This window comes from Trichechus manatus, unplaced genomic scaffold, assembly GCF_000243295.1.
Source record: "Trichechus manatus latirostris isolate Lorelei unplaced genomic scaffold, TriManLat1.0 scaffold00125, whole genome shotgun sequence".
In the NCBI taxonomy this organism is placed as follows: Eukaryota; Metazoa; Chordata; class Mammalia; order Sirenia; family Trichechidae; genus Trichechus; species Trichechus manatus.
This window is the reverse complement of record NW_004444061.1, coordinates 349,934-369,952: the sequence shown is the minus strand read 5'-3', so window position 1 is coordinate 369,952 and position 20,019 is coordinate 349,934. Positions and strand designations below refer to the sequence as shown.

Genomic DNA, 20,019 nt, shown 5'->3' with positions numbered 1-20,019 from the left:
TCAAAAGAGAAGGAAATGAATGGTAAAGTACAGGAAGCATAGGCTTTATAATGTCAGAAGTATACTTGTCAGGAGCATAGCTATGGGGCCAAACCATGACAGAGTGTGACCTTAGACAAGTCATTTAACCTCTCTATATATCACTTTTCCCCACATGTAAAAATATATAATAATAGTATCTATCTTATAGTGTTGTTATGCTTAAATGAGTTATTACCTGTAAAGCACTAAAACAGTGCCTAACACAATAAGTGTGCCACTGATAATTAGCTAATACTACAATTTTAGTAGAAATTTTGTTAACCAACCTCCATTCAAACAAATTTTTAGTTTAATGATGCTCTCTAGTCCCCCTGTACAGTGTGCTGACTAATGCCTATTATGCCTTACATTTCTTCTCAAACTAGTTGAATTGTATGATTACCAAAGATACTTTGTACTTTTTTCCAAGTTTATTTCCACTGCAATTTTTTTTAAGTAAGCAATTTAAATATTACATAAAGCAAAAAATAAAATAAGTTTGGATTTTGTATGAACACTAAGTTGAATATTTGGAAAGATTAGATAAAGACTAATTTTAAAACACAGTATCAAGGAGACACAACTTTATAAAAGTCTGGGGAAGAAATTGTAAATTTTAAGTCAAAAAAGTTATAAATGTCCAGAAAGATTCTGCACTCAAGTAGCTTTTCAAAAATCTTTAAATTTTCACTTTAAAAAGAAACCCAAACTAGAAAAGTTGAAGATGTTTTATGGATGGGATAACCAAAGAATAAATGTGGAACTCCAAGCATTGGAAACATACTCAAAAAAGTCCTATGTGCTTCATATAAATTGGCAAATGAACAAACATTTACGTAACTTTACTTAAGATAAAAAATTTAAAGAATGTACTTATTTTTCTTTAGGACATCTCTCTTTAATCAAATATTTCAATTAACGGATAGCTCAGTTCCCGATCCTGTAAGGTAAGAGGCCTTCTACAGTAACAGTACCTTGGGTAGAAGAAACAAACAGCTGTAAGATTAGGGCTGGCCAAAGGAAATAATAAAAATGACTTCACTTTTTGTTTTTTTTCGGTGCTCCAGCCCAGCTTATCTAGACAAGAAAGAAGGCAGAATCAGGCAGAACTTCTATTCAGTTAAAGGAAGGAAAAAAAAATCTGGGGAGTCTCATCTTTCTCTCCTGAAAATGTGAGTGAATGAACAAGATACAACTGGCTGAAGAACTCAAACCTAATATCAATTAAAAAAAAAAAAAAATCCTTGAATGATCTGAACTAATTACTGTGTTCTGGGAGACATAGTGACATTTCTTCAAAAAAACCAAAACAAACAAACAAAAACTTTTGTTTTTGCAAAGTGCAAGTTCCAACATAATTATAACATTTAATTACAAGTCATGAGTTTAAGATGTGTTAATCTTTATGCAGTGAATTTATTACTAGAAATTTTATATGTACATTTTATTGTAAATTAAATTATATTTGAAATATATTAGAAAAGAGTAAATTTTTTCATACGGTGGCGTTGAATTACAGAAAAAAAAACCATTTAGCATATAGGTATAACTTAACTTGTCTCTTATATAACTTGTATCAACATTTGTAAAATATTTGGCAGAGTGTGCATATCTTATATGAATAAAGAGCTTTTACATACTAGTAAAAAAATAAATATTCTTGTATTCTTAAAAAACAGAATTCTAAGATTCATATAAATGTGTACAGAAGTGGAAATATTTATGAATGTGTAATTCATGGACGTAGATCACTAATAGGCATCTCAAACAATTTTAACTTTACTAGTAATTTTAAAAATGCAAATGTGATAATCAATGTTGGCAAAGGGAGGGGAAATGCTATATTATCATGTTTCAAAAGAAATATATAAAATAACATGTGCAATAAATAGGTTTTTTTACATTAATATTTATAAAAAGATACATAAAAAACTGAAAAGATCTCTATCAAAATGTTAATAGTAAAATTAATAGTGATTATTTCTGGAATCATTTTTGTTATTTTCAAATTTTTATTGTTGTCTTTGTATTTTTCTGCGTTTTACAAGGAGCATGTATTAATCTTGTAAACAAATAAAAAACTTAAATGCTATAAAGAATATTTTATCTGTCTTTCCAATGTTAATTCCTCTGTCATTTCTTATTCAGCCAGAAGAGATTTCTCTTTCCTTGGAGCTTCCACAATGTTTTACTTCCATCTTGCATTTAGGAGTTAGACTATATTGTCTCATCCTCAGCTTATTGGGGAACATGCCTTACTTTCCTTACTGCATATAGTGACCATCTCTGAAGCCAGGGCCATACGTATTTCACATCCTCCGGAATGGTGGATAGAGTGACTTGTAGAATCATCATTTCTAGCAGAGCATTTATTGAAGTCTAAAATTTGCCAGGCACTGAGTTAAGCCCTATAGTCTATGGCAAACCCAAAATTATCCTCATTTGGTCTATTGGGGGCATAAATCAAGGGAAAACCTCAAAACAAAACAAAACACTGCCGTCGAGTTGATTCCAACACATAGCGACCCATAGGGTTTCCAAGGCTGTAAATCTCTAAGGAAGCAGACTGCCGCATCTTTTCCCGTGGAGCCGCTGGTGATTTCAAACCCCCAACCTTTTGGTTAGCAGTTGATCACTTTAACCGCTGAGACACCAGGGGATAAATCAAGGGAAAAGTAAATTACAATAATGGTTTTAGAAGTATACAGATTGGCATTGCAGGAAGGGAACAAAATCCAAACTGAAGGGAACCAAACCCAGACTGTGGGGCTCAGCAAAAGCTTTTGAGCGGAAGGACATGCAGGACTCAATAAGTTAAGGGTGAGTGGGGGAGGGATGGTGAGCCTGGTTTTCCAGCCAAAGGGAAGGCCAATTGCAAAAGTTCATAATCTATCAAGAGGATAAAATTTTAGGGAACTGAAGGTAGTATTGTTGGAATCCTGCATCTGAGGAAATAATGTGAAAAATACCTTTCAGGTAAACAGGGGCTAGATCAGGAACGTTCTCATAAGCAGTCTTCACATCTGCCTGCTAGTTAAGCAATTGAATGTACTCTTATCTTTAATACTCTCTTATTCAAATTCCTCCAGTTTGCTCAAGCATGTTTAGAAAACAGGGATTATTCTATTTTCTATGAAAAATGGATTAGGTTGCTAAACAAAAATAATAGATCTATTCTATTTTTCATCCTAAAGTTGGCACTTTGAATGCTCTGATTTTTGCAAGGTTAGGAGTTTCCAATTTTTTTTGCATCTGATTTTTACTTGGAAGAAAAAAAATCAGATGCTGTTTAACTGTCGCTATAAACCACTTATAATACTTCTTTCTCATCTGGGAATTATTCAGGAAATTCTTCATCAGGTCTGAATTTGGTCCATAATAACTATTCTAATAGCCTGCTCAGTTTTTATTTTAAACGTATTCTGAATTGTCTTTTAGCTTGAGTAGAATTCCAGTTACAGTGCAGAGCATTTATATCTATTTGAAAACGATGTTATAAATAAAAATTGGTTAAATGATATCTTTTTTTCCCTACATGTTATATAGAAAGAAGTTAAAATGGCATCATTCAAGAAATTTATAAGCTTTTAAATTTGACTTTGTATTTCTGGCATTGAAATATAGTACATTGTGAAGGAGCGTAAGAGTTAATACAACAGAAATAAAAGAAATTCTCTAAAACTGTTTAAGATTGTACATAAAAGCGTATACTTGTTACTTTTGTACTGAACACTGTATAATGTAATACTACTTTTGTATCTTTAGCTGATATTCAGCTTTATCTCATTCTCCCAAATTTTCTTATGCTGTATTAGACATGGGCCCACAGAGACTCAGTTAACATTAGAATTCATATCATTTATCAGCAAAATATATTATTTAAGAATAAAGAAAAGAGCAAAATATTATTTGGAAGTTTTGCTTAGTGTTTGATTTCTTCATCCTGTGTGCTTTCTTTTCACATTTAATTATTTCCTAATATTAGTATAAAAACCCATTGCCAGCTTGTAGTGACTCTATAGGACACAGTGGAACTGCCCCATAGGGTTTCCAAAACTGTAAATCTTTGTGGAAGCAGACTGCCACATCTTTCTCCCTTGGAGCAGCTGGTGGATTCAAACCACCATCTTTATGGCTAGCAGCCAAGCACTTAAACAGTGTGCCATCAGGGCTCCTTAACATTAGGATAGGGACCCATTTATGAGATGATTAAAGATTTACAAATGAAAATCAAACAGATTTTGAAGGAAGGTATTGCATTTGGTGTTTATAAAACATTGACTGTCAATGTAATTTAGATAATAGGCAAATTGCTTTAAAAATAGTTAGGTAAGCATTGTTTGTCCAGAAAATACTATGCATACAAGTCATGTCCTGAGACGCTGTTGAATTACTTTTTTTTTAAAAGGAATATCCCTGAAAAAAGAGTAAGATCAAGGACTTTCAGCTTGGGAGAAAGATCTAAACTTGAGTATAGAGACCGGCCCAAAAATCTATCTTGGTTCCTATTTCCCGTTTTAGAGACTTGCATAATCATGAAGAATGCAGCATTCAAGTGTGATAGGAAGTACAGCTCGTTGAATAAAAATCTATTAAAAGTAGCAGCAAGGTTAATGAAGATCAAGCTAAATCTCTTCAGAATAATTCATGCTGACCCTGAAATGTGTGCTGCCATAATTTAAGATTTGAGATGTTGCTGGTGTTTGCCCAGCACCGAGAGGGGAGGAGCAGAAACTGACTCACTGTTCTGGATGTCGGAGGCGCTGAAGGGCTTGTTAAGGAAACCATCTCCTGAATGGCTAATCGGAGCTTTAGGCGATGCAAAGGGTTGCTGATTCCAATCTCTCTCTGGATCTCAGTGTCTGATAAAGCAGACATGATGGCACCGCTCTTCACGTTGGCACGGCAAGCTGCCACATACCAAGCAGGCATTCCCAACCAGAGCTTTAGGAGAGAAAAAAAAAAAAATACGCGCACAGATTATAATAGGTAACGTTTTAGTGTCTATTATGTGCTGGGCATTATTCTAACTATCTTGCACGTATGATCTCATTAAATGCTCATAACCCCATGAGATAGATGTCATTATTATTTCCACTAGAGGAAATAAATGCACAGAGACACTAAGTAATTTGTTCAAAAACACCAGCTACAAAGTCATGGAACTGAGATTTGAATTCCAGGAATTCTGGCTCCAGAGACTATTTTAACAACTACTTTATATCGCAAGGGATAAAAGTAATAGCTGTACAACATCAATATCCTCCTGCATTGGAGGACAAAAAGAACAGTCAAAAGCTGCATTTGATAAGAAACTCAAAGTCTGTATGAGTGACTTCCACTAAATAATTGTCCTTTGGAACACTAAGTGTTGGAACTCTACCACCTCCAGCCATGTGGTTTTGATCAAAGCATGTAGTATAGCTAACACTCATTGCCCACCTACCTACATCATGTAATAAATAATTGTGTGAACCAAATTAGATGATATATATGTAAATGCTTTTTGGAGAATGAAATTAATTATAATAGAAGATACTAAAATTATAATTGAAGATACTAAAATTATAATCATTTGGAAAATTTCCTGGCATATAGAAGATGAAGAGAACTTTTTTGAATGAATGAACGAATGAATGAATTAAACATTCAACAACCTTCTATTTTAAATAAATGTCAACTGGTTGATGTTCTAAACATTTTTCATTTATTTAGCAGATATTTATTAGGACCTGATACGTATCAGACATTGATTTAGTACTAGCAATGTCATAGGAAACAAATCAGGCAAAAAGCTATGCTCTCATGGAAGTCATATTCTCACTATGGCTATTTTTCAAGTGATTTAGTAAGCTTAGGAGAAAGGAGTATCATCAGTTGATCCTCTCTGAACCCAAGCATGGAAATTTTATATCTACTACAGGCCACTTGATATCCACTCCTACATGTATGCCTAAAGAAGTCCGTCTTGTCCTTCAAGACACAACTAGATTCATTCACCTATTATCCATGAACCTATCCATCCATCCATCCATCCTGTAACAATTTCTTGTGCCTCTTATAGCAAGAAATGAATTTCACGTAGAATCCTGGAAGATTTAGATCAGTATAATTACCTAAGCACTTCTATGCTACAATCCGTCTACAGAAATCTGCCATGTGCAGGTAGGTACATCTAATAAATAGCCACATATATATAAAAAATAAATAAATAAATAAAAACCCAAACCCATTGCTGTTGAGTCGATTCCAACTTATAGCGACCTTATTGGACAGAGTAGAACTGCCCCTTAGGGTTTCCAAGGAGTGCCTGGTAGATTCAAACTACCGATCTTTTGATTAGCAGCCGAACTCTTAACCAGTATGCCACCAGGGTTTCCATAATAGCCACAGGAACCTAACTATAGAGGGAGCTTATAAGTGTCACTCATAATGAAGCAAAGAGTTATAAGAAGACTGTCACATTAACTTTAAAAGAGAGTAAGTTTTTAACAAGAGTAATAAAATGCACAATCCCTTAGAAAGTAGGAATACAGATTTTTCAATTTAGCTGTGAGGCTCTGAAAAGATAAGTGAATAATTAGTGTTATGAACACAGCAGTGTCTGGTACACATTTTAAGCACAGGGTGAATGCCAGCTCACATGCATTGTGTTACATCATCTGAAATACATACACTTAAAAAAGGAATATTCTCCCTCCTTTCCTCCCCGCCCCCATCATTATCTATAAGTAGGAAGCAAGAAACTTGCAAGGGAGTAGTTTAATTCTTGGTTTTTAAATGTCCAAAATACTTATGTTATATTATTTTTGTTTTATTTGTTGGTGTGAACAGATTGAGCAGAGGAGAGAGAACATAAGAACAAAAAAGAGTGAGAAAGAGTGAGAGAGTGAGAGAAAGAAGAAAAACTATAAAGGGAGCGAAACACAATGCCAAGAGCTCTGGACCAGAAATCAGAAGGCTTGGATTCTAATTCTTTCCCTGTCGTTAGTGTCAGGTATTCCTCCAAACCCCAGCCTTCTTTTCCTCATTTGCAAAGTAAGGGATTAAGCTTTATTATTTCTAAGACATTGTGTTAGGCAGCTTCTAAGGTGCCACCCCTACTCCCTATGATGATTCCCACCTCCTGGTATTCACACCCTTGTATAAGCCTCTCCCCTTGAATTTAGGCTGGACCTAGTGACTCATTTCTAATGAGTAGAATATGGTAAAAAGCGGTGAGATGTCATTTTCCAGACTTGAGCATCATTTTTCTTGTCCTCTCCCATGTTCTCCTTCTCTCTAAGATCTTTCTCAGAGGAAAGCAAGGTGCCATGTTGTGAGTAGCCCTATGGAGAGGCCACGTGACATGGAACTGATGTTTCTGGCTAATAGCTAGGAAGGAACTGAGTCTTGACTCCGACCACATGAGTGAACCTAGAAGTGGATCCAAACATTCAATGCAGCCTTGTGAGAAACCGTGAGCAGAGGCTATAGCTACACCATGCCCAGATTCCTGATCGCAGAAGCCATGAGATAATAACGTTTGTTGTTATAAGACTAAGTTTTTTGATAACAGGACAAGAGATAATTAATACAGATACCCTTTTAGTTTAAAAGTTCAGCAATATTGGAAGGCTACTTGTCTCTATAGGGGGAAAAAGAAACGAAAAGCCACATTATTGAGTGTGGCCTGGGTTGTGACTGAGATGAGAGAAGAGAGAAAGAGGACATAAGAACAGTGCACAACTGAACAGCTTATACTATCTTCCAATAGGTTAAACCCCATAGAGTTTCCAAGGAGTGGCTGGTGGATTCAAACTGCCAATCTTTTGGTTAGCAGCTGAGCTCTTAAGCCAAGCTCTTAACCACTGCACCACCAGGACCCCTCCAGCAGGTTAGGCACATAGAATTGACCTCACCTTGACAGGTAGGATTAGATATGAAGGAAGGTGGGTTTTCACTTCTTTCCTGATAATTGCACAAAATAACAAAGTATCTAAATGTACCTTCATGGATGCTAATGGTTTTCTAGCCCTCTTTACTAAGATGTTTGGATTTCCACATTGGTTAACATTACCCTAAAGCTTGCCAGTACCCTGTCTTCCTGATTAGCCTTTAGAGAATGTTTGATGGGGACAAATGGTGTGTGAAGCATCAGACTCACTTCACGTCATTCTTAACAGCCTGTGCACTCAAGGAGGTGAAAGTTAAGAGGTCTCATTCATTGGATAATCCCGCTCATTCAACTTGTTTATTCCATTTTATAATTTGAGTCACATTAGGAGGCATATTATGAGCAATTCCTCTGTGCTCAGAGTAGTTTTAATTAGCAAAAACTTCATCGCCTGTCACTTCCTAGCACCTTAATGGCAGTGAATCTGTTTTTGTCTATGAAGAATTTGTTCTTTACTTGCCAAGATAGCAGCCAACTCTCTGTCAAACTGAAAATCATTTTATCAGAGTGAAAAATGAACAAAGATCTGCTATCATTTCTCCAGTGTGTATTCTTAAGCATTTTGTCTTATAATTGATTTTTTAAAATACAATAAATTTCAAGACATACTTGGAAAAAGCAACTCTGATTACTAATATGCCAAAAAAAATTCCCTGATTGATATGATAGAGTAAAATAAAGCAAGGCACAAGCTATTTTCACTTAGTCCAAGAAAAATGCAAAGCATGTTTTTCCATCTATGTATATAAAATGATTTTTTAAAACTAAAATGGGGTTTAATTTTTTTCTTCATTGATTAGTTAGCTCTGGATATGATGTGATAATGAAGATGGGTGATGTATAAACCCAAACAATTTATAACAGCAGGTTCTAATTGCTTCTGTCATGCAAGAAGACACTATATTCTTCTTTGCCCTGACATTGGCATATCCTAGTAACTGCTAGAAGCCCATATGGAGAAAGGAATGGAAAGAGCAGTGGACACTATTGATAAGTGGCAAGAATAGGGCCCTTCTTGGTCAAATATGGATGTCCCTAATGGTCAAAGCCTGCTCCTGCTGCCCTCCATCCTGCTCAGGTATTGCTTTATTTTTCCATAACGCTACATTGTGTAGGAAATGCTGAATGTAGTACTTTTGTCAATATAACATTCAGTTTGGACACAGAAGGTAACAAGGGCATACGTCTTCTCTTGCTTTATCCCAAGTGTCTAAACCAGGCTAGCCTCTAGGCTTTAGAGGGTAAAAATCAAAACCAAACCAAACCCGTTGCCATGGAGTTGATTCCAACTCATAACAACCCTATAGCACAGAGTAGAACTGCCCCATAGGGTTTCCAAGGAGCGCCTGTTGGACTCAAACTGCCAACCTTTTGGTTAGCAGCCAAACGCTTAACCACTGCACCACCAGGGCTCCTTAGAGGGTTAGGTTCAGGAATTAAATTACAAGCAACTATACATTTATGTGGCAGTGATGTCTTGGATAACACAGAAGTGCTGAATATGGAGATGACTCTTCTCTGTAGCCTGCTGATGAAGAAGGACACTGGACTGATGGACTGGGATAGATGTGTTCTTGCAACAACAGAAATGTGGCTCAGTGTTTCTTCTCCTGTTCTAGCCATAAAGAAGGTAGGATTTAGAGATATTTCCTTTTATCCCACTGAGTGCTTCCTTTCTTCTACAATCACAAGGAAATGCCAGAGTAAAATCACAATGATGTGTATGGGCGCCTAGATAAAGTAACTATTCCCTTTGGACGTCATTCCAGGCTACTGGGAAACTATGTTTCCAGTAACCTATCTTAATCTGTCTCTAAAAAACCCTTAAATTAGTAGTGATTGATTTAAGAGTCTTCTGGTTATTAAAACCTCTCTTACCTCTAGCCAGGCCACCACAGTGGGCCCATCCCACTGGGCAAAAGGTAATCCCTTTCTCCGAGCTTCTTCTAGAAGTTCATGCCTGAAGTATATAGCAAAGATTGTTAGTCAGGTAATATGAAAAAATGTGACTGTGATTGTTATTTTTAATTGTAATATTAAAGCAATAATAATCCTCTACATGACTTTTATGTGATAATACAGAATAATAGAATTCCTTCTTCCTTTGAGTAATACAAGCAAATCATCCATTGATTTTATTAGGAGTAAATCATCGACATATGAAAATAATTTTCCCCAACATTTATTCACTAAAATTCAAACATTAAGTGCTAATGGACAAAGAAACTGAATTATATTATGTAAAAATATCTTAGCCCTTTAACGAGAAAACTGTCCTCAAATGCACATTCAAGCAAACATTATGGGATCTAAATATGGCCTCCTCCATCTGTCCTACCATCCTCCCATTACTATTTCAGCACTAGGGAAAACACTGCATATAGAAGCAGAAGATAAATTTGGTCATTTTGCCCCAATCTAGTGATGTGCTTGATTTTAGCATACCCTCTGTGTCCAGAGGAATAACTTAGCAGTTAGCTGCTTTTCAAAACTACAAAACTACTTCTTATTTTAAGAGAATTCTAAGGTAAATAGACTTCCACCACTGGAAAGTAATGCAAGCTGTGAAATTCAACAAATACACTTAATTTTACTTTTTAGTGAAAGTAAAATACCTTAATGATAAAAGCAAATGGTTATCCTTGATGACAAGAAGATGAAAGCTTCTTGATGAGTGCATTTTAAATTCATTGTCCCTACTACTAAGCCTTTAGAACTGAAACCCATTTACAAAACCAGTTTGAGACAGTTCATAATTGAGATAGCAAGTATGAGTTTTAATCAAAACTCAGAATGATATATACCTGGCAGGGCTATATCGGAAAACACATTCTCTGTTTCTTAGTGTGCCTTGATCTTATACACAAGTGATAAAAAAAGATAGTATATTCTTTGCTTTATTTTAAATGTATGTCTTTCATACTTAGGAAAAATTTATTAATATCATATATGAACTCCCTAATAAAGCATTTGGTTATTTAGATACTAAGAACCAATTGATTGTTTATTGTGATTAGCTATATAAATATGTCATATATATAGTCAGAAATGGCTTTTAACATGAGGGCTTTCTGCATTTGTGATAAAGATGTTAGCAACAAAAATGCAGTGCATAAAAGAAACAAGGAAGAATAATAAAATTAATGCTTAGCAGCTGAAGATACCCATAAATAAGCTGCTATTTCATTTGAAGGAACAGGAAGGAAAGCATTAGTGATTCTGCATATAAGCTATTCAGCACCTGGGAAGGGGACCAGTGACACTGCTTTCCTGAATCCAATTTGAAAACTAGAGAATCTTCCCCACCTGGCTTGCTCTACCATCAACCATTCCCTTAGGGTTTCCAATGACATTCTTCATTGAAAAGCAGATCTGAATAGCCTAATCTCACTGTGATAGATATATTTTTAGAAATGGGTTGAAGGATCAAACAACCAACCATCAGGTACTTATTGAGCACATTTTGTGATCTTTGGGTTGTGCTGGATGTAGAAAATAGAGAACATAGACCTAGCTTTACAAGAGCTCTCTGGTTAGATAGACCAAGCAAACATGAAACTGTCCAAAAACACAACACAATATACAAATAGCTGCTATAAAACTGGTGATGCATACTCAGAGTGTGAGGATTCTGGACAAGAGGTTAATAGCAATGGATACAATTGACAAAGGCTTTGTGGCAACACAGCTGGCTTTGAACAGCAGGTAGGAAGGAGATGGGGATGGTGTTCCAAGCAGGATTTTAGCAGTAGCAGTGGAGATGCAGAGGCAGGACTGAGCATGCAGTATGCCCAAGACAATTTATATGCCTCCCCACAGCCTAAGGGAGTTGTAACGTTATATCCAATAGTGAAGGGAATACTTCCAGATATAAAATGGAACAGTGGCATAAAAGAAGAAGAAAAAAAGACACATTTACGATTGATTTCTGTTTCATTTAGTAAAAACAAAACCAAACAAAAAAGCAAGTAAATATGTACTAAACATCTAGGAAGCACATAACATTTTCACAAATGAGTTATATGAATTGTACAAAAGCCATTTTTAAAAACTTAGAACTTTTTGTGAAACTTCTAACTTGTTTTCTAATAAAAATTGTACCACACAAGCTGGAGTGATCCTGGTAAAACTTAACGCAGATCATATCACTTCTCTGCTCACAACCCTCCAATGGCTTCCACCTCCCTCTGAGAATAAAAGCCAAAGCAGCTATTAGGATCTACGCTCCTGTCCTCATCTCTGACTCACCTCCTACCTAACCTCCTGACTCCCTTTGTGTCAGCAACACTGGCCTCCTTGCTGTTCCTTGGAAACACCTACCTGATCTCTTTCTACTTCCAACTCTTTTGCAGTTTCTGTTCCTTCTGTCTGGAATGCTCTTCCCCTGTATTTCCATATGGCTAACAAACTCAACTATTTTAAATCTTTACTTCAATGTGAACTTCTCTATGAAAATCTTCACCCCCACCTCCCCCAACAAGCATTCTTTATCCCCATTTCATTTTATTTTTCTCCAAAGCATTTATCTTCTAACACATTGTGTAGCTCAATTCTTGATCTCTCATCCCCTGATAAAAATATAAGCTCAAAGAGGGCAGGGATTTTCACATGTTTTGTTCAGTGATGAATTTGAGGCTCTAGAATAAGATCAGCAACAGAAGAGACAGTGAATAGTTGTGAATGTTGAAAAGCATGTGCTAATGTTAACATCTAGGCGCTCTTCATTTCAGTAAATTTTAACTATTTTTTATCATTCTCCAGTATCTTTGTCTATTTTCACTTATAATCATTTAAAAAATTTCATGTTTCAAAGAACGACATTTTCTGAATAGGCATCGTTTGAGGTGAAACATGTATGTTGAAAAGAGGCAGCCTCTGGTAGTCTAGTGGACAAATGTTTCAAGCAGAAGAAACAGAGTAGAAATGCTCTATGAAAGGAGAAAAATTGAATGTTTGACCAACTGAAAGAAGACTAAAAAACTCCAGTGTTGCTGGAGTGTATTAAGGGATAGGTGAGTTGGGGGTGGAGGAAGATGAAGTAGGAGAAGTAGGTAAGAGCAAAGCAAGATCATTTTGAACCTTGGAGGCCATAGGAAGGAGTTTATTCTAAGTGCAATTAGAAATCATCAGAAGGGTTTAATCACAGGGACATAATCTGATTTGCACCTTAGAAAGATTGCTCTGGCTGCTCAGTATAAATGGGCTTGAAGCAGGCCAGAATTCTGAGCGAGGGATAGCTGTTAGAAGGTTATTGCGGTTTCCAGTAAAAGATGAGGGTAGCTTAGCTCTCAATTATGGCAGTAGAAATGGTGAGAGGTGGATGGATTAGAGATTCAGGTACACCGTATATACACAATAAATTTTAATCAAAGACTGAAGGCATCTGAAATTTAAATCTTACCGTCTACTTTTCCTTTTGGGTACTTACTTAATCTCCTTAAAGCTCAGTTACCCTATGTTTGAAAATGATTATAAATCCATCTCACTCAGACATTTATGAGAATTAAATAGATAATTCATATTAAAACACCTGGCACCCAACAGGTATTCAATAATTACTAATTTCCCTTCTCTTTTTTCTCATTTAAATCATTTTACATTCAACCATCAAATTAATTTATTTAAAGTAATGGCTTATTAAGTTATCAGCCAGCTATTGAAAGAGTGGGCTTCACGGTCAATTCTGATCAGCCTCTAAATTACATTTCTAGATTTACCTATCATCTCTAGCCAAATTGGATATTCACTATTTCTTTACACTTCACTCCCTCTGTTCCATTCTGTCATGCCTTACTCTTCATCTGGAATGATCTTTCCTCAATTCTTCCCATATAAACATTAACTTTTCCTTGAATACTACCATTCATATTATGCTCAAGGTTGTGTGTTAAGACAGTTCATTGTATGTGCACAAAACTTATCTCCTCTACTCTGTAAACTTCTGAGGACATGAGCGATTTATCATTTGTGTTCTTTTGTATCTCTCATTGTACTAAGTATTAGGGACTTTACCTAATAATTTTTCAATCAATGACAGGCAAAAACAGCTAAAAAATATCAATGGAATGAGTAAATTCTTCATTAAAACATTTAACTGGAAAAAGGTTATTTGCATTTGGAAGCAGTTACTTGACTACTTCCTCCTAAGTTTGGTCTTCTGTAATTACCTGGTTTCCTAACGCCACAATTATTCTTTGGAGAAAATATTTGTCTAATTCCATCATCCTTTGCTTACTTTGGTTACCAGGCAAGTGAAAAGAATGAACCATATCATAATTGTAAGAATATGTTAAATTACTTATTAGACATTCCTTTTCAGAAATAGCTAACCATCTGGCAATTATTTTGGAATGATAAAACTTAAATTTGTTAAAGTGTCTGCATGATAAACTCTAAAAGTGAAACACATCAGTTTCTCAAAGAAGACACAGACCATGGGGGTGGTGAGGTGTCCTCCCCATACTCTTCCCAGTATGGATGGATCATTACTGTTAGTGAAAGGAGATTTTATTCTCAGACCACTTAGCCTAGGATGCTATTTTGGGACTGCAAATTTGTCATAGGGAACATCTAAATACCACAAAGCACTGGTCTCTCTGTCATTCAGGCTGGTCATTTCAGTCACCTTCCACTCAATTACCTGCCTGTTGATTTCTCTTTTATCTTCTCTACTTTCCATTATTCATTGCCACAATACTTTTTTTCTCTCAACCTTTTAATTGGTTCCTCTCTCCAGTCTTCTTATTCTTCCAATGCACTGCCACCAAAGCAATCTGCCTGGAAGGCAGATCTCATACCAGAGCAGGTAAGAGAGTAGCCCCTAAAATGAGACTGCTTGGACTTAGTTTCTGTTCTTCCACTTGTAAGCTGTGCAACCTTGGACACATTACTTAACCTTGCTTTGCCTCAGTTTCCAAATCTGTAAAATGAAGCTGATGATGGTATCTACCTTATATAGTTGTCATGAAGGTTAAATGAGAAATCATGCGAAATGTGACTACAACAGTGCCTGGCACAATACAAACGGTCAATAAATGTGAACTATGACTACTATCATTACTGTCTTCTAAAAACCCTTTAATGGTTCCTTAAACACCTAAAGCATAATCCTTAACCTGGAATACAAAGGCTTCCCCTTTCTAAATACATCCTCTTACTTTTAACCAGAATTAAAAACTTATTTTTTTCTAAATAATTTGTACATTCCTAATTCTACCTGTGCTAGGGCTATTTTTCAGACCTAGTAAGAGGTTTCCCTTCTTTGTCAACTATCAAAATCTTACTGTTTACTTAAATCCTGAACCCCACGTCTATAAGAAATCTTTTGTAATCTTTCCAGCCAGCAGTGATTCTTTCTCCTTTAAAATGTGGAAGCTTACAGTGTTGGTATGACTCACAGAGCTCACTGGATATCATAATATATGCATGAGCTTCATATCACATCCAAGACTGTAAGTCCTGGAGAGAAGAGTTTGAAGGGTTTGTTCTTCCACTGCACCATGTATTATATTTTTTTCAGTCTCTAACCAAGAATTCACCACTTGTCTGTTTGCCATACTGTGGTGGCTTCCCTGTTGCTGTGATGCTGGACGCTATGCCACCAGTATTTCAAATACCAGCAGGGTCACCCATGGTGGACAGGTTTCAGCAGAACTTCCAGACTAAGACAACTAGGAAGAAGGACTTGGGAATCTACTCAAAAAAAAAAAAAAAAAATTGGCCAGTAAAAACCATATGAATAGCACCGGAACATTGTCTGATATAGTGCTGGAAGATGAGTGCCTCAGGTTGGAAGGCACTCAAAATATGACAGGGGAAGGGCAGCTTACTCAAAGTAGAGTCGACCTTAATGACTTGGGTGGAGTAAAACTTTTGGGATCTTCATTTGCTAATGTGGCATAACTCAAAATGAGAAAAAACAGTTGCAAACATCCATTAATAATCGGAAGGTGGAATGTATGACATATAAATCTACAGAAATTGGATATTGTCAAAAATGACATGGAACACATAGAGATCAATATCCTAGGCATTAGTGAGCTGAAATGGACTGCTACTGTCAATTTTGAATCAGAAAATCATATGGTCAACTATGCCAGGAATGACAAATTGTAGAGAAATGGCACCACATACATTGTCAAAAAGAACATTTCAAGATGTATCCTGAAGTACAATGCTGTCAGTGATAGGATAATATCCATATGCTTACAAGAAAGACCAGTGAATACAACTATTATTCAAGTTTACACAACAACCACTAAGGCCAAAGACAAAAAAAAAATTGTAGATTTTTACCAACTTCAGCAGTCTGAAATTGATCAAATAAGCAATCAAGATGCATTGATAATTACTGGTGATCAGAATGTGAAAGTTGGAAACAAAGAAGGATAGGCAGTTGGAAAATATGACGCTGGTGATAGAAACGATGCCAGAGATAACATGATAATATTTTGCAAGGCCAACAACTTATTCATTGCAAATACATTTTTGCAACAGCATAAATGGCAAATAAATATGTGGACCTCATTGGATGGAATATGCAATAATCAAATCGACTATATCTGTGGAAAGACATGATGGAGAAGCTCAATATCATTAGCCAGAACAAGGCCAGGGGCAGAATGTGGAACAATCAGTTGCTCCTATGCAAGTTCAAACTGAAGCTGACAAAATTAAAACAAGTCCACGAGAGCCAAAATGTGACCTTCAGTACATACCACCTAAATTTAGAGACCATCTCAAAAATAATTTGACACATTGAATATTAATGACCAAAAAGCAGACAAGCTGTGGATGACATCAAAGACATCATACATGAAGAAAGCAAAGGTCATGAAAACGACAGGAAAGAAATAAAAGAACAAAATGGATGTCAAAAGAAACTCTGAAACTTGCTCTTAAATGTAGAGTATCTAAAGAAAACGGAAGAAATGATCACATAGAAGAGCTGAACAAGGTGGGGCCAAGATGGCAGAGTAGTCAGATGCTTCCGGTGGACCCTCTTACAACAAAGACTCGAAAAAACAAGTGAACCGATTATGTATGACAATCTAGGAGCCCTGAACATCAAAGGCAAAGTTCAGGAACCAGACTGAGTGGCAAGGGGAGGGAGAGAATGGTTCGGAAGCAGCAAGGAGTTGCCAGACTTGACCCAGCAAGAGCCTGAGTCTTTCAGGGCTGATCAGCTCATGGGTGAGCAGTGAGGCAGGCAAGCAGCCATGCTCAGGAGGCATTTTCTGCACTGGGAGAGACCCAGTGGCAGAGAGTCTACTTGGCCACCCAGAACCAGTAAGAAGCAGTCCTCACTCAGCAAAAGATAAGTACTTGCATCTGGCCTACCATGCAAATCAAAAACACCCCCCTTAGGGGAAAACTTCTCTCCCATTTACCTCCCTGCTCCCTGCTCTGCACTGGGTCCTGGATCGGCTTCAGCAATTGTCGAGTCTCCTGGGCTAGAAGTAGAATCCATCACACACCCCGAGCCACTCTCCTGGCCTTAGAGAGTGAACAAATTAACAGGAAAAAATAAACTGCCAGCTCCCCTAAGCCAGGAACTCAGGGTAGGCACAGCTCTTTGCCTAGGCACAGACATAAGGGATCCATGGACTTTGAGTGCCTTTCCCCCTGCATAGACTTGTGTGGGCCCATCTCAACAGTGTAGGCCCTCATTATCACAGTACAACAGGGTAGATACCTGAAGTCTAACTTCAACCGTTTCAGCTGTGAAGTGGCAGGTTCGTGACATTTGATACTGCTCTGCCCATTAAGCAGCATCTTCACCTACCCAGATCAGGTGCCTGAGGCCTGGAGGCTCCACACAGGCCACCTAGCGACCTGAGATAGGGGCCCAAGAATAAGAGATGCCCTCCAGTCCTTACAGCCAACAGCACTGGGTGCTCATAGTCCGGCCACAAAACCCACCCACCAATGCACTCTAGGGAAGAGGGACATGCCTTCCTCCTGGACACTCGGGGGTGGCTGTCAGCCCCCTGATTTACTAAGAGTGTGTCCCCCTGCTGCAGACAGATGCCTGTGCCTACTCCAATCACCCATGCCTGTCTAGGACTGGAGGTGAGAGTGTGCACCACACATTTGGTGGCTATCTACCTCGGCACCTGAGCTGAATTCTTATAGGAGGAGCACGTGGACTCCTGAGCTCACATACTTAGTAACAGCTCTAACCTCCTAGTGACAGGACATTAGAGCTTCAAAGTTCCAATAATCAAACTAGCTCACGTGAGCAGCTTTGGGCATGTCAAAATAAAACAAGAAGCTAGGACACAGTAAGCAAACATAAAATAAATAAATATAATAAATTATTAATGGCTTGGAGACAACAGACAATATCAAACCACATACAGAGGCAGTCCATGATGGCTTCAGCAAGCTCCCCAAATAAAGAACCTAGAAATTTTCCACAGGAGGCAGAATACAAAAGATTAATATACAGAACTCTTCAAGAGATTAGGAAGGAAATTAACCAAAAAGCAGAACACGCAATAGAGGAATTTAAGAAGATTAGAGAAGAGCATAATGACAAATTTAACAGGCTGCAAGAATCCATAGAGAGATAGCAATCAGAAGTCCAGAAGATTAACAATAAAATTTCAGAATTAGACAACTCAAGAGAAAGTCGTAGGAGCAGAATTGAGGCAATGGAAGTTGGAATTAATGAGATTGAAGATAAAGCACTTGACACAACTTATTTGAGGAAAAATCAGATAAAAGGATTAAAACAAAACAAAACAAAACAAAAAACAAAACAAAGAAACCCTAAGAATTATGTGGGATTCAATCAAGAGGAATAACCTATGAGTGATTGGAGTACCAGAATGGGGGGGATAACAGAAAATAAACAGAAAATTGTTGAAGTTTTGTTGGCAGAAAACTTCCCTGATATCATGAAAGATGAAAAGATACTTATCCAAGATGCTCATCGAACCCCACATAAGGTGGATCCCAAAAGAAAGCCACCAAGACATATTATAATCAAACTTGCCAAAACCAAGGATAAAGAGAGAATTTTAAGAGTGGCTAAGGATAAATGAAAAGTCATCTACAAAGAAGAGTCAATAAGAATAAGCTCAGACTACTCAGCAGAAACCATGCAGGCAAGAAGGCAATGGGACGACATATATAAAGCCTTGAAGGAAAAAATTGCCAGCCAAGAATTATATATCCAGCAAAACTGTCTCTCAAATATGATGGTAAAATTAGGGCATTTCCAGATAAACAGAAGTTTAGAGAATGTGCAAAAACCAAACCAAAATTACAAGAAATACTAAAGGGAGTCTTTTGGTTAGAAAATCAATAACATCAGATAACAACCCAAGACTAGAACACAGGGCAGAGCAAACAGATATCAACCCAGGTAGGGAAGTCACAAAAATAAATCAAAGCTAAAACACTGAAAATAGGGAAACAGATGACAATATGTAAAAGATGACTACATTAAAACAAAAAAGTAGGACTTAAAAAATGTAGACACATTTTTCATATGGAGAGGAAGCCAAGGAGAAATAAAGAAATAAAAGACTGGTAAAAACTTAGAAAAATAGGAGTAAATATTACGGTAACCACGAAACTCACAATCCTACAAGTCAAAATGAAAAACCAAAAAAATGTGAAGACTCAGCAAACACAAAATCAACAACAATGAAAAAGATGAAAAGAAAATACGTAAAGAAAAATGAATCAGCACAGAAAATTAAGCTGAACAAAGAAACTCTGAACAACACTCAAAAAAAACATCAAAATGAGAGCACTAAACTCATACCTATCAATAATTACGCTGAATGTAAATGGACTAAATTCACCGATAAAGAGAAAGAGAGAGGTAGATTGGATAAAAAAACATGATCCGTCTATAAGCTGCCTACAAGAGACACGTCTTAGACTTAAAGACACAAACAAACTAAAATTCAAAGGATGGAAAAAAATATATCAAGCAAACAACACTCAAAAAAGGGCAGAAGTGGCAATATTAATCTCTGACAAAATAGACTTTAAAGTAAAATCCACCACAAAGGATAAGGAAGGACCCTATATAATGATTAAAGGGT

General features: G+C 36.7%; 1 protein-coding gene across 1 annotated transcript in view; it reads right to left on the bottom strand.

The window, feature by feature from the left end:
* Nucleotides 1-20,019, bottom strand: part of PPFIA2 (PTPRF interacting protein alpha 2) — an 88,735-nt gene that overhangs the window by 23,812 nt on the left and 44,904 nt on the right. Inside the window, exons 4-5 of the mRNA XM_004384607.1 lie at nt 9,836-9,917; nt 4,765-4,965 (exon numbers count right to left, since the gene is read on the bottom strand). Of these exons, the coding sequence (XP_004384664.1) occupies nt 4,765-4,965; nt 9,836-9,917 (283 nt within the window). The remainder of the gene's footprint in view (nt 1-4,764; nt 4,966-9,835; nt 9,918-20,019) is intronic.